We start from the raw sequence: 16,488 nt of genomic DNA, 5'->3' as shown, positions 1-16,488 counted from the left end.
ACAGGTATGGTTATTGTGTCTGCTGATGACACAAAAATTGGTGGTGTTGTGGATGGATCAGAAGATCGTCTAAGGATACAGCAAGATATAGATTTGTTAGACAATTGGGAAGAACATTGGCTGATGTACTTTCATCCTGACATGGAAATAAAAAGAAGTAGAACATATTCAGTAAAAGTAGGGCATAAAGGAATGTTGCTGAAGAGAGAGACCGAGATGTCCAAGTCTATACCTCCATGATGAAGAAGACATATGGCACGATTGTTTTCAAATGACGGGCATAGAACATAAGATGTGGCATGTTTTGTCACAACTTTGCAAAATATTGGTTAGACCACACTTGGAGTATTGTGTGAATTTCTGGTCGCCACACTATATGTGCTAGAGAGAGAGCAGAGGACATTCACCAGGATGTTGCCTGGTTTGGAGGGGTTTAGTTACGAAGAGAGATTGGACAAGATGGGCATGGTTTCTCTGAAGAGGAGGCTGCGGGGTACCTGATAAAACTAGACAAGATTATGAGAGGCATAGAAAAGGTTTACAGTCAATTTCTTTTTCCCCATGGTATGGGTATCAAAAAATAAGGTGGCATAGTTGAAAGGTGAGAGATAGAAGTTTTAAAGGTGATACGGGATTTAAAGACAAAGTTTTTGTTACACAGAGATTGGTTGATATCTGGAATACACGGGCAGAGGAGGTGATGGAATCAGCCAAATGCCTAGGTTTCTGAGATAGTTAGGCAGACACAAACAGGCAAGGCAAAGAATAATATCGTCCTAATCCATGACAATGAGAATAATGTAGATGGGCAAAAATGTTGCTATGGACGTGGTAGGCAGAAGGACCCTTTTCCACGTTGTGCAAGTCTATAAATCATTAACTCGATAAAAGCCTTTGCTGGGAAAAATCTCAGAAGTTCATACCCAAAATGCATATGGAAACACGACCCACGTACTGAACCTCAACGCTTCGAGAATAATGTCAAATGCCTCTTTCTGAAGGGTAACCAGAAATCAGCAATAGATTCTGGTTTGCGGTATGAAGAAATACGTCCGAAATTAATAGTCATTGGTGTATAAATTTAACAAAATAGTAGCGCCGTCCCAGTCACCCTTGGTACATATAAGAAAGGGAACAACATTGACTATCTTCAAATTAGAGTCATAGAGTCACAGTGCGCGAAAAGTAGAGGTAGGCCCATCGAGTCCGCGCGGACCATCAAGCACCCGCTTACACCAATTGTATTGTCTCACTCGCATGCTTGGCAAACCGTACTCGCTTTCCCTGCCATCATTTAAACTTGGAGAACTTTATAGTAGCCTATCAAACAGAAAGTCGTTGGCAGTGGATGAGGTCGCGGGGATTACGTACGAACTCAACACAGACAGAACCGAAGAGGAGGGTTGAAATTAGTTGTCCGGAGTGTGAGGCTGCATTATAAACTGCTGCGCCACTGTACTTCCGAAAATTTACTTCTGGATAAACTACCAGGTGCGTGTTCTCGTCAGATTCTAAATAAGCGCAACGTATCATTTGGAATTATAATAGAATTACTTTAAATGTGAATCATTTCATCACAAGCAACAATGAAGTCAAGGATTAACAAATGTAGCAACATTAATGATGGATACGAAAGGAATTGATCTGTGAGTGCATCAATGTTGCTTTCAGGTAGATTAACCGAATTTTCTGTCTATCAACTAAATGAGTTGTATATTTTAAAATTAAAAGGTACTTTTTCAATCGTTAGTTAACAGAACTGATTCATTTAAATAAAAAGAATCTCAGATGTATGTGTCACTATATACAAATGAAGCGGCATCAAGCAACACATCGACACAGCCGCAAAATCAACTTACTTTGTTGTGCTTCTCACTGAACTTACAAATGTGAACGCAAACCATCTACATGGAAAAGGGCTTCCAAAATTATTTTCCCGAATCACGAATGTTGAAATCATCCAGAGGCAACGTAGGATGATGCGGTTTTAAAAACAAGAAATCACTCCTCGAAGAATCAGGTGAGAGTGCAACAGTATAATTGTACGATTCCCGAATGGGCAGCGTCTGGCCAGCACCGGCATAATTTATAATTGGTTTTGGGACAGTTCTCCGATGAAAGTCGTCAGTTGAATTCCCCTGACGATAACAACAGATTCTGCAACTATAACCGTAAACATTTCTGTCCTGTTTACACTTTAGAATGACGAGCAAAACTATTATTAATAGAAATATACCAGATATTGATCCCAACGCTACGATCAACATCAAATTTAAATCTGAAAAATGAATTGGACTTATTTCCTTATTTGTTAGTTCGGAGAAGTTTTCTGTAGCGTTCGGCAGGAATGAAAACAGAACTGTGGCTGTACTGGAGAGACTCGGTTGTCCATTGTCCTTTACCAAAATTAGAAGTCGATGTGTAAGCTTATCTTGATCCTTAAAGCTTCGAGACGTTCTGATTTCTCCAGAGGGAAATCCCACACTAAACAAGCTCCGATCTGTAGCTTCTAAGAGTTGATAGTAAAGACGTGCGTTCTGCCCTGAATCTGCATCCGTTGCAATTATTTTCGAAACTAAGCAGCCTGGAGATGCTGAATGGGGCAGAGTAAGCGGCGCCACTGAATTGTTCCATTTTAAAGGGGAAACTATAACCGGAGCATTGTCATTTTGGTCCAAGATTACGATATTCACTGTCGCGGTGCTACTCATTGAAGGTGACCCAGAATCAGAAGCTTGGATTTTGAATTGGAAATTCTTCAGCTTTTCATAGTCAAAGGAGCGCAGTGCATAAATACCCCCACTTTCCGCGTTAACAGTAATAGCGCCAGACAAAGAAATTTCTTCCACGGGAGTCTCCACGAGAGAATACGATATCTCGCTGTTCTTGTCCAAGTCGGGATCCAAAGCTGTAACTGTAAATATAGATGCACCCGGTGCGTTGTTTTCCATCAGGAACACCCGATACAATGACTGTGTAAACCTCGGTATATTATCATTTACATCTGATACTGAAATGGATAAGGTTTTGTTTGCTGAAAGAGAAGGGAGCCCCGCATCCCAGGCTGTAATAGATATATTATACAGCGGACTTTGTTCCCTATCCAGTGCACCGCTAATTACTAACCTGAATTGGTTGTTCAAAGACTTCTCAAGTTGAAACGGGATATTCGTAGGAATTCGACAATGTACTTGTCCGTTTTCGCCAGAATCGCGATCCATAACACTAATTATAGCGACTACAGTCCCGATAGCATCATCTTCACGCACATTGCTGGATACCGAGGTCACCCTGATCTCCGGAGCATTGTCATTAACGTCAGTTATTCCAACAATAATTGTGGTTCGCCCACTTAATGCTGGTACACCTTTGTCCACAGCCTGTACCTCAATTTCATAAAAGTTTTTACCTTCATAGTCCAGTGGTCCCTTCACGTAAATCTGTCCTGTTTCTGAATCTAAATTGAACAACTCTCGAACGCTTTGAGCAACGTGTGTACTGAAACCGTATTTTACCTCACCATTTGCTCCTTCATCTAAATCGGCAGCGTGTATCGTAGTCACCATGGTACCTGTTGGTGCGTTCTCTGGAATATTAACCCTATATATCTGATGATTGAATGCGGGCGCGTTATCATTGGCATCCAGAACAGAGATAATGATTTGCGCGGTGCCAGATCTCGGAGGAATCCCACCGTCAATGGCCGTCAATATTAATTGGAAAGCCGACTGTTTCTCGCGATCGAGAGCTTTTTCCAGCATCAGCTCTGTAGTTTTACTCCCATCGTCGACTCCCTGTTTCGTCAGACCGAAGTGCTCATTTGAGCTGATTTTGTATGAAATGACTGTGTTTGTTCCCACGTCTGCATCCTGCGCTCTCTCGAGAGGAAAGAGCGCTCCTGTTACTGTTAATTCAGAGATATGCAAATAGTATTTGTTTTCCGTAAATTTCGGTGCGTTATCATTTATATCCAATATCTCTATATCAATGCGATGCAGTTCCAATGGATTTTCTAAAGCTGCATCATAAGAAACAGAACAACTCGAGCTTTCTATGCAGAGCGTATCCCTGTCGATTCGCTCTTTCACAACTAAAAAGCCATTGTGCGTGTTTACCTTCATTAACTGAATCGTGTCATCGGAGACCAGTCTAAATTTTCGAGTGCTTATTTCGCGAATGCTTAGGCCTAGATCCTCGGCGATATTCCCAACGAAGGCACCCGGCTCCTGCTCTTCTGGAATCGAGTACCGAATTTGTCCGCAAACGGCGTGGAAGGCGCAGACAAGGTAAATTAAAGACAATCCGTAGCTGAGGTCTGTCGCCATTGTTCTGGATTGGATTAATGAAATTGGTTCAAACTTTGCGCTTTCTTTCCTTATCTGGACTTTAGTAGAAGTAAATACGAATTGTGGGACACGTAAATGTCGGTATAATCTTGTAAAAATTAAAAATCGCACTGACAGATTCTTCTGAACATGACTCGGCGATTAAACGCAGACCGCGTTTGCCTTCTCCCTGCATCTGTTCCTAGCTCAGTAGTGCTGGATGAAGGGGGAGGTAGATCTCTCTCTGCGTCTGGGTTTCTTATTGGTAGACAGCGACACAAAGAGTCCTTACCCATTACTGCACCAAACATTTCTTAAAGCTGGACTGCATTCTTTCATATCTCTGGATTTAACAGTGCGCAGTTAAAATTCACCGGATTGTTGTAAATATACCAGTTTATGTGGTAATTTTGGTTGTAACTTGTCATTCAAAAACAATGAGAAGTGAATTTAGAAAGAAATTGACTGCTACCAGAATTACCACTATAATGCCATCGCATTCGCTGCAAATTACTTCATTTTAGCGTATTATTTAATTGTTATTGAAAAAAATACTGAAATCATGCCATGTTAATGATTTGTCGGTCCACAATTCCACCAGTCCTATGAAAGTAAGTTATAAGACAAAAACATTATCCAGAAAGCAATGGGAATGTCAGTTTAGTTGCAATTGTAAGTTATGCCTTTCTGGGGAAGAACAGCTAGGTTAGTGATGATGTTACTGATGTAGTCCCAGTGATGCATAGTGTAATATATAACGCAGTTTCATTATAAAATGACACTATTTGGGCTTCTTCATGCTGGTGTCCACACTAAATCGTTAACCCTATTTCTCTTCCCACAGATGAAGCCTGACCTGCTGAGTATTGACTTGTTTTAACACTTTGTGTGGGACTCAGCATATGGAAATTCCTGGCCATACCATGTTCCAAAGCTGTAGCAACAAACAATTCACCCGAAACATTGTATTCTACCTGAAAAGCATAAGAAGATTGCTTAAATGTGGAAAATTATTATTTATTTCGGAAAGCTTCGTTGGTTTTTGAAATATGAGGTGGGTCAAATCATGTTCTTTTACACCTGAATCTAATGGTCTACGATCTAATCTACGATCTAATGTTTCTCTCATGAACAAATGCAATGAGGATTCAAAGACAGCTGGAGGTGATTTGAATTTTTCAGGTCACCCAACATTGTCTGTCTCTGTTTTCACAAGAACTGCAAACCATAACACTTAGTCGAGCGACGACAGTTAGGAGATGAATAACCATTTGCAGCGTGCTGGCTGTCGGGTACGTTTTATTCACTTTCGGGGTGTTATCATCAGCATCTTCTGTGTCAATACTTATTTCGACTCCTCCAAATAAAGCGGGAACTGCATTGTCCAATGCCCATGTCTCCAATTAATGAATATTTCTTTGAATCATCTTGGTGTTCAAGTCCATACCTCCCTGAAGTTTGGTGCACATGTTGATAAGGTGGTAAAGAAGGCGTATGACATCTTTGTCTTTATTAGTCGAGAATTGAGTTCAAAAGTCAATAAATTATGGTGGAGGTTTATAAAGTTCTGGATTGGGATTTTGGTATTCAATTTTGTCGGTTCGCTCCATTATTGGAAGGATGCAGAAGCTTTGGAGAGGATGCCGAAGAAGTTTACCAGAATGCTGCCTGGATTAGAGGGCATGTGATACAAGGAGAAACTGGACAAACTTCAGTTGTTTTCTCTGAAGCGGCGGAGGTTGAGGGGAGGAGGTCTGAAAGAAGTTTATAAATTATGAGAGACATTGACAGAGTAGACAGCCAGTATCTTTTTCCCCAGGATCGAAATATCTAACACTAGGGTGCACGAATTTAAGGTGAAGGGGGGTAAGTACAAAGGAGATATGTGCGGCAAGGTTTTTTACACAGGGAGTGGTGGGTGCCTGGAATACGCTGCCAGGGGTGGTAATAGAGGCAAATATGATAGAGGCATTTAAAATGGCCTCATATCGGCACATAGATGAACACAGAATGGAGGGATGTGGAACTTGTGTCAGCAGAAGTAATTAGGTTACTTAGGCGTTTAATTACTAGTTTAGTTAGTTCAGCACAACATCGTGGGTGGAGGGGTTCCTGTGCTGTTCTGTACCATGTTCTACATTCATCATGCAATCACGCTTGAACTCCAAAGCGCCTTGAGGACATTGGCTACTTTACCTCAAGATTCGTCGTGTTGTCTGTCAGCAATGTTTGTCGATACATCAAATCACCTTTAGACCGTTTATCTTTTTGTGCTCACTCTGTAGATTAATTGCCGGAGTGTTATTGTTGACGTACTCTTCAGCCATATTGGGTTTCACGTTTGCTGGATCTGGGAGTCATTTGGGGCTGAAATATCTACTACTTCTGGCGTATTTGGGGTTTTGAAGTGTCCATTCTGACTCCTTTCGTTTCTTTTGTATGTCTTCATGCCAAAGCGGTCATTTGAATTAATTTCTTAGGGTTTAAGCGCATTCGTATCTCGAGCTGAATTTTGCACTCTCTCGAGGAGAAATATAACGTCTGCCGCGGTTACTCGGAAATGCTCAGATAATGCTGTTTTCATGAACTTGGACGAGTTATCATTTATATCCAAAATCTTATACGATACATTTGTCAACTTGTTATATTCCAAGATGCTTTTCCGTGTCACGAAAGAAATAATAAGTCGAGCTTTCCGTACAATATACCATGATAACGACACTTCCTCTCACAACCAATTTGCTGCCAATCACCACCCCGCTCCACTCACACATATATTTATCCTAAACGATACCATAAATGCGAGTGATAATTTCCATAATATTTAGGCCTTCTTCCTCGGCCATAATTCATCAGAAATCGACAATCGATTTTTTTTTAACAAAGTCCTCGCTAGTTTTGCTCAATATCCAGCTCCACGCATGTCCAAATATATTAAATGCTGGATGAAAATGTCGCTTTTAATCACATAAAATCTCCAACTGAGTATTCCTTCTGAAAATAATTCCATTGCTCACAGGCAATCAGCCTTTTCTCTGATATTCACTTTGTTCACTGTTTCTTCATGATAAAGATGGCAGAAGCGGTATAGGAGTCATGCAGGTATGTCGGAGATGCGATGGTGCGGCGACGGATTGCGGGAAATCCTTCCATTCTCCTGCAGTGTTTGTTCTTCTGATGAGTAAATAGCGACGCAAAGAGTACTTACATATAACTGCATAGAACATTTCTTAAAGTTATAATGCCAGATAATTTTCCAACTAATCAATTATCAATGTTATGCAAAGTGCGCCCAAATTAGTTCAAATGTTCACAACCGCTGTTGATTTAATGCACGATGTATTTAAGCATTCTATTGCACTTACCAATTGCTGCTCATGAATAATCATAAAACAAACACTGTGGTACCTGCTGATCATAGAGTGATCATTGTCATTACGTCCATGTTAAATAAAAGTCTCGACATATATTAGTAAATCAAAAATACTAAACGCACTCGGAGAGTAAAGCAGTTGTTGAATTCATTTATAATCTTTAGCGGTAACATTCACGATAAAAGTATATCCAAGTACTTGTAAGTTGTCAGACCATTTATTCTCTCGATGAAATCACTTTTTGAAGCGTTAATGAAGAATCCTGGCTGCAGCATTACATTGTTTTCTGTGAACAAAATATTTAACCAGAGTAAAGATTTAAATATTAATTTCGAACGTTGCAACAATATTTCAAATATTTATTAGTGCAGGAAACATGCTCGTTTCAAGTTTGAAATTGAGGAAAATGGCAGAGGAAGCATTCGGTAAGCAATTTTCGTGCCTGATGCGTCCAGAAAGATTTCCAAGCATATAGTATCTTCACAACCTTCGTCATTGAAAGAAGTAAGTTAATAGGAAAGCATTTTGCAATTTCCATATCAGAAGTTTGCAACGCTTGAATGAAAGATTTCACCAGGTCTTTTCAGAGGTTCCCTCTTCTCCGTAATGCAGTACCCCACCCCTACCCCAACCCCCGACACACATTCCTGAAAGTCTCAAAGTTTAAATTCCCATTCTTAGATATGCACCTCTTCGGAACTTGAACTCTCAATATTATCTTCATGCATCCCCGCTGCAACGCGATGTCACGTCTGCTTTCCTGAGGTGTTAGAATTTTAAGTATTGACTTTGCCTTGCCATTAGGACAACATACTGCAAATATGTGTGTATTGAGTACTGAGAACTACTCGCTGAACTATTTCCCTTTTTGTGGCTCCGAAATCCTGCTTGATCAACAGTTAAAAACTGTAATGGGGAACGGATAAAAAAAGGCAGGAATAAGCTGCTTATTTTCGGGTTTCAAGGTTGTGACTATTAGAGAGTCACAGGGTCTGTGTTTGGGTCTCACCATTTCACAATCTATACAATTAATTTGGGTAAGATGACCAGGCGTGATATATCCAAATCTGCTGATAGTAAAAAGCAGTATAAGGTAAGAAGAGGGAACGGACTAGCATCAGTGGAGTATAATCAGGTTCGACGACATGGCCAGAATATGGCTGAGGGAATATAAAGTGGAAAAATATGGGACCATCCACGTTGGTAAGAAAAGGAGAAAATGAGATTAGATTTAATGATGAAAGTTTTAAATCTATTGGTTTTCAAAGAAGCCTGGATATGCTGGTCTACGAATTATCGAAAATTAACTGCAGCCGCAGCAACCTTGCTGAAAGGGCAAACTACAAGTAGGACTTTATTACACAGGGATTTGAGCACAAGATTAATGATGGTGTTCTGCAAGTATACGCGTAACAGTTGTCAGACTGCATCTGGAATATTGCACGCAGCTGTAGTCTCCCGATCAAATTCTTACGACAGAGGGAATTTATTGACAGTTTAGCACATAATGGAGCGTTGTCTATCGGCGGACATTAAACAAACGGGTCTATACTATCCTGAGTTCATATTAATTTGAGTTATGTTGTGGAGCTGAACAAGGTAAATGAAGCACTATTGTTTCCTCTGGCAGGTATGTCTGGAGCCAAGAATCACAGTCTCCAAGTAAAACGTTGGCCATTCAGGATTGATAGAAACAATTTCTTCATCCACAGAGTAGTGAATATTTGGAAATTTCTACCCCAGAACGCAGTGACGTCTCAGTCACTTAGAATATTGAAGACACTGATCGGTGGATTTTGAAACATGAGAGGAAACAAAGGAATTGGAACAGTTTAGGAAAATGGCATTGAGCGTAACAGGTCAGCCACGGCCGTACTGAGTGATGCAGCGAAGTGCCTAACTGCTCATATATGCTTCATTTTCTGATGGCGTTTCAGCTGTCACATAAATACGGCCTGCAGCATCATTTAGGACTTAGCCAAGTCAATCAGTAATGATGACACTGATGAATGCATTGATGGGCATCCCTTGAAATGTGTACATTATTTTAACTTGCTTCCCTCTGCTCGTTGTTTTTTTTAAATACGAAGGCAAGAGGGCTCGTCTTCAGAACATGACTTTGAGGTAATATTCAACAGAACCTTACCCGTCCTTGCTTAAGGCAAACTGCCTTCGAACGATAGGAGTCATCGTGAAACTAATCCCTCCAGATGGTCTACGATAGATTGACATATCTGAATCCGTCATCCGATGAGGGATAACGTGAGCTAGGAAGTCGATTCAGGTGTCTGGGATTGTCTAAAATTTACGGACACGTGCTTATTTTAAGCTGGCTTTACACATCTATGGGGAAACTATGCGAATTCAGGTTAGTCCCAGACCTTAGAGAGTGGATCGATCATCGCAGAGACAACGAATTGGGGTGTGATTTCCACGTTCAATCGCAGCAATTAAGTGATGCCGTATCTCATTGCATTGTTTCGTAGCTTAATGTATTTATCTACCTTTGTTCTCTCCTAGGTCCAGAAATATGAAAGTTTTTTTTCTTACTCCATAACATTGTGGAAGAAGGAGATAATTATGTTGCTAGTTAAGAATAATAGCAAAAAAGAGTGTGGCAGAAGTTTGCTAGCCGACCAGTCACGCCTGCTCCGCCATTGCATGAGGTCACGGCTGAGATTCTACTTCAACTTTCCTGGACTAATCTAACATGCCGTGATCCACCTTGTCCAAACATCCATTGATCTCGAACTTCAATACAGTTAGTGTCACTTCACGTTGCAGTTGAAGTCTCATTGCAAGGCAAGCATGACAAATAAATGTTCTACGTTGCTATATAGCGTCCTTCCTTTACTGGTGAATTAATTTACCTCTGTGTAGAACAACCCAAGCTTGCTGGAACTGACAAGCAACCGAGGCCTTCAAAAAGGAGTAAAATAGAGTCATAGATCACATAACATGTAAACAGGAGATGTAGCCCACCACGCCATGCGAACCAGCAGCACCCATCTGGATTAATCTCATGTCCCATCAATTGGGTCATAGCCTTCTATGTCTAGGCGATTCAAATACTCGTCATGTTACTTCTCAAATGCTCTCAGCAACTCTGCCTCCACCCCTCCCGCAGGGAGTTTATTTCACGTATTCACCACTCTCCGGGTGAAAAATGGATTCCATCAGATGCCCTCTAAATCTCTCACCCTCACGCTAAATCTATGTCTTCTAAGTTTATCTATTTTTGATAAGGTAGCTATTTTACTGCAGTCTCCGTATACCATAGCTTTATATCCTTTAATCCTGACCTCTCTTAACCTCCTCCGCTACAGGAAATGATGCTCACTACTGTGCGCCTGATATCAGGTATAGGCCAGGTCGGATAAAAACCAACAGTCTTCCAGCTAGTTGGGCATGTATGGATATATGGTCATTCGTAGTCTTCTTAATATTGGATTCCAGGTTTATTTTTTTATCGAAGAATAATCTTTAAATTATTACACCAAGCCATCCGTTTATCGTTTCAGCAATTTAGCATTGTACGACCTTATGTCCTCGCATATTAACAACAAACTGATGCAAAAATATAACGAGTTAAATTTATGTATTTCTTGCGTGTTACAAGTGAATAATATGCAACTAAATTACATTGAATGCAGTCTGGATCGCGCTATCTACATGCATTTACCGAGTCTCAATCACAAAATTCTAGATGAAAATGACCAGGTAAATAAAGCAGGGAAATTCATATACAGAATCTTTGCCGAAAGGCTATTGACTTGCAGCCTCAGCGTCTCGATCCAACAAATAATGCCATTTGGCCCCATTATACTCCTAGGGCCTCTCTTGCCCGCGAAAGATCAATTGTATTGGAGGATTCGCTGCCGCGTTCGACCTACATGGTGCAGCGGAAGACACGTGGCGATGAGTCCTCAAGTGCCGCAACAGAATGTCTGATAACTTTCAACAGTTGTGGTTCTCAGAAGCATCTTTCACCCTTATTCTGTCATTGTGACTTCGTAAACATTTGAAAGCGCATTGACTGGATTTACAGTTTAAAAATGTATTAACTAACATCAAAATAGTAGTAATAAATTTAGTTAAGTAAATTATATTCAGTACTAATGTAAATCACACCAGTAAATTTAGCTGCTGTGGCGACCCAGTGGGCGCAACTGATTGAACCGCAACCTCACAGCGCCAGAGTCCCTGGTTCAATCCTGAATCCGGCTATGTCTGTGTGGTGTTTGCATGTTCTCTTATGACTGCGTGAGCTTCAGTCGGATGCTATGGTTGAAAGTAGGTTAATTGTTCAGTGTAAGTTGTTCCACTATTGATGATATGGTACAGTTCATGGGAAGGTGGGGAGAGTTCTCTTTAATGGAATTATCAGAATTACTACAAATGAGCGAGGTATTGACGACATGCACTCCGTGGGTCGAATGGCCTCTCTTCCATTCTGTATTTTGCTATGACTTTGACCACTGAGCGAAGGGTGACCAAAAGCTGACACTGAAACCAGTGGTAAATGTATATTGGACAGTTTAATCGCTGGAGTCCATGAGAGGAAAGAGCAAGAGTAGAAGTGGGATAAGGGTGCTTTGCCTTTTGGTTCGAGCGGAATCAATCGCTGTGGGATATCATTCTGTGCACGAAATGATCGCTTGACTGCAAAAGCCAAATAACAGTACGCAAAGACTGATTTTATCAGTTACAGAGCGCACTACAGCAACACATTTATATATGTCCATAGTTCTCTAAAAATTGTGCGGGCAACCACACACACACACACACCTCAAACTTATAATGGTAAAGCCAAGAATTTCCCATGGACACAATCGGATCCAAGCATAGGTTCAAGATACCATCACTGCCTCAATAAATATTAAGGACAAGCGAAAAAGGATCACTAAGAAGAGTGAACCAGAGACAAGACCTGGAAGCGGAAGCCAGACCGACCGCACTAAAGAGATCGCCATGATCGTCCAGAGTGCGAGGGGTAAGGCCGAGAAGCATCGGCTAGACCGGCAGCACCTGCGAGATCAGTGTCAGCGACTTTTAAAAGGAGCGCCAGGAAAAGAGGGAGCGGCCATTTTGACAGCAGCAATTTTATTGGGTCTGAAAGGTCGAAGTGCTGTTGAGGTCAAATTGTGGGTATTGGTAAACAATGGCCATAAAAGTATATTTTTTCTCTCTTTATTTCTCAATTTGGTTAAAAGACATGGAAGCTGGGCAGTCGTACGTTCGTCCTGCGGGATGCTGAAGGTCAGACAGATTTCCAATGCCCCTGATCTCCCACATCCTGCAGGAGCATACCTCTGCTCGAGCTTCATTAATCTAGTTTGCATACCTGCGAAAGATGTGTTTAGCTTCAGCATCTTCCAGACGCAAAGAATATCTGGGGCTGCGTTTGGGGTCACTGTGCAGAATCCCTGATGTGGAGAGCAGGGCAAATAGTACAGTGAACAAGATGGTAACGCCGCAGGTACCAAATAGAAATATGGTGACGATCAGGAAGGACAGTAAGGGCCGGGACGTGGTGCAGGAGTCGCCTGTGGTCATTGCCCTCTCAAACAGATCACCAATCTGAATAGTGTTGAGGGGATGGGCTCTCAGTGGATAACAGCAGCCAAGTTTGTAGTACCGTGTTTTCCGAGGCACAGCAGGGTAGGAAGAAGATTCCGTGTGCGCTACTAGTATGGAATTCGAACGAGGGGAACAAACCGACATTTCTGTGTCGAAAGTGAGACTCCAGAATGGTCTGTTGCCTCCGCAGTGACAGGCCAGGGTAAGGGACGTCTTGGTTCATTTGAAGAACTTTCTTGAGGATGGGCAACAGCTAGAATATGTGGTCTGTCTTGGTACCAATGACACAGGTAGACAGATAAAGGACTGCAGAATGAATCTGGGAAGTTTGGAAGAGTTTGGTAAAGAGCACGATATACAAGGTTATAAGGACAGGATTATTCACTGTGCTAGCAGATGTAAAAATAAAAGGATAGGACAGACGAATTCATTGCTAGTCAGCCTGTGTAGGAGATAACTTCCTGGGTAAAAAACAGAATGCGCAGGTTACATCTAAACTAGAAGGACACAAGGTGGGAGATTTGAAACGAATTTGCCATGAAGACACAAAACTCAATAGCACTGTGGTCGGTAGATCTGGAGGATACATTAAGCATGTCCTGTGAACATAGCATATAGAGGCAATTTGAGGTGGAGGAGGCAACTGGCAGGCTCAACTACATTTTCTTTCATACAAGACACTTCACAGGTAAAGTAGATGAGTGAAGAGACTGGATCATCGCATGAAATTATGATATTATTGAAATCACGGAACCATGGTTCAGTAAAGGGCAAGACAGGCAATGTTGCGGCGTAGAGAAATTTCAGGAGTGACAGAAGGAGATGCAAAAGAGGACGGAGAGTTGCACTGCTCATTAACGAGAGCACAGCAGTATATAGGGAGGATAAACTGCAAACATCATGCTAAAAGGTATGTGGGTAGAACTTGGGAATATTAGAGGGTGACGATTTGCTGGGGTTACACTGTAGGCCTCCCAATAGTCAGTGAGAATTACAACAAAATGTATGCAAGCAAATCGAAGAAAGGTGTAAAAGCAATAGGGTTATAGTGGCGGGGATTTCAACTTTCCCAATGTTGACTGGGATTGACTTAGTGTAAGCGACAGATGGGGTGGAATTTGTTAAGTGGTATAAAATAGGTTTCTGACACAAACTGTACTTTGTAGTACCAGAGAAGTGACTGTACTTGATCTTATCTCAGGAAATGCAACTGGGCAGGTGATGGAAGTGTCATTTGGGGAGAACATTGCAAACAGTGACCACAGTTCTGTATGCTTCAAGATCATTATAGAAAGGGATAAAGTTGCGCGTCATGTTGAGATCTTAACTTGGGGGGTGGCTGATTTCAAAAGTGCAAGAGAGGAACTGGCATAGGTAGATTGGCAGCAGAAGCCTATAGATAAAATTAAATTTGACAAGTGGGATTATTTAGGAATGGAGTTAGCGGGAGCTCAGGCTGAAAGACAAAGATGGAAAATTAGAGAACTTAGATGAAGTGTGATTGAAAGATTGATCAGAAAAAAAATGAATGATGTGACATCTCTGGAGCAATTACAATCAACTGAGTATAATTACCAAGGGGAATATTAACGGCGTAGGAGAATACCTAAGGAGAAAATCAGGAGCGCAAAATGAGTGAGGAGATATCTTTCACATGTAATATTAAGTAGATTCCTCAGTCATTTATCAGGAGCAAGCTGGTGGCCAGGGAAAGAGTGGGTCCCCTTTAGGACCAAGGGGCTATTTTATGTGCAGAGGCAGTGAAAGTGGGTAAGACCCTAAATGAATACTTCGTGTTTATATAACTGAGGAGCAGGACATGGAGGACAGTGGGTGTAGGGATGGATATACTGATTGACTGGACCTTGGAGGTATTAAAAATGGTGGAGGTGTTCGACGGCTTTGAACACAGTAAGGTGGATAACCCCTGAAGGCCGCATGATATATACCCCAGAATGTTACGGAAATCAAGGGAGGAAATTGTTCGGACACATACCTTCATTAGCCATAAGTAAGGTACCAGAAGACCGAAATAGGTTGCTGCTTTACTTAAGAAGGGCAGCAGGAATAAGCCAGGTTACTGCAGACCAGTGAGCCTTCCATCACTGTTAGGAAAATTATTAGAGGCATTCAAAGGGACAGGGTGTATGTTCATTTGGAAAAGCCACAAATGGTAGGGGATGGTCAGCGTGGCTGTGAGATAAAAAAAGTCCAATCTCACTAATGTGATTGAGTTTTTGTGAGGAGGAGACCAATGAGATTGATGAAGGTAGGGTAATATGTTTTCTATATGGTCTTTTGACAAGGTCCAACATGGTAGGCTGGTCCAAAAAGTTAAGGGATGTGGGATACAGACAGGAGATTCTGTGCACATGAGCGAGAATCCCGAATGGTATGTTGCCTCCCAGGTTCCAGGGCCCAAGATGTCTCTGATCAGGTCCACAGCATTCTTGTGAGGGAGGGAAAGCAGCCAGAAGTAGTGGTACATGTTGGTATCAATGATATAGGTAGAAAGAGGGATAAGGTCCTGAAAAGTGAGTTCAGGGACCAAGGCAGAACAGGACCTCAAGGGTAGCAATTTCAGGGTTTCTGCCAGTGCCACGTGACAGTGAAGGTAAGAATAGGAGGAGATGGCAGATGAATGCGTGGCTGAGGAGTTGGTGCAGGGGGCAAGGTTTTAGATTTTTGGATCATTGGGATCTCTTATGGGGAAGGCGGGTCCTGTACAGATTAGATGGGTTACACCTGAACTCGAGGGGGACCAATATCCTTGCAGGCAGGTTTGCTAGTGTGGTTCGGGATGGTTTAAACTAATTTGCGTGGGATGGGAACGGGAGGGATAGGTCAGTGAAAGAAGTGCATGGAATAAAGCCAAATCTAACATATAGAGAGGTTTTGAGGAAGGAGAAGCAGAGTATAGGGTATAAAAGTAGTGAGGTGGACGGGCTAAAGTGCATTTACTTAAATGCAGGAAGCATCAGGAATAAGGGTGATGAACAGAGAGCTTGGATAAATACATGAAACTATGATATTGTGGCTCTTGCAGAGACTTGGCTGTCACCAGGGCAGGAATGGATACTGAATATTCCCGGATTTCAGTGCCTTCAAAGGGATAGGGAGGTGGGGTGGGGGGGGGGTGGTGGGAAGAAGAGGACGAGAGTTGGCGTTACTGGTCAGGGTTACAATTACAGCTGCAGAAAGGGTGGATA

At 41.8% G+C, this 16,488-nt stretch overlaps 1 protein-coding gene across 1 annotated transcript in view; it reads right to left on the bottom strand.

Annotated features, from left to right (window-relative positions):
• LOC127569153 (protocadherin Fat 4-like) overlaps positions 1–16,488 on the bottom strand; it is a 101,521-nt gene that overhangs the window by 63,007 nt on the left and 22,026 nt on the right. Inside the window, 5 exon segments of the mRNA XM_052013541.1 lie at positions 1,935–4,384; positions 5,248–5,299; positions 10,570–10,618; positions 13,044–13,386; positions 14,855–14,885. Coding sequence (XP_051869501.1) covers positions 1,935–4,384; positions 5,248–5,299; positions 10,570–10,618; positions 13,044–13,386; positions 14,855–14,885 — 2,925 coding nt within the window.

The sequence above is a fragment of the Pristis pectinata genome, chromosome 4 (assembly GCF_009764475.1).
Source record: "Pristis pectinata isolate sPriPec2 chromosome 4, sPriPec2.1.pri, whole genome shotgun sequence".
In the NCBI taxonomy this organism is placed as follows: Eukaryota; Metazoa; Chordata; class Chondrichthyes; order Rhinopristiformes; family Pristidae; genus Pristis; species Pristis pectinata.
Note: the sequence above shows the minus strand (reverse complement) of the source record. Positions and strands in the feature narration are given on the sequence as shown.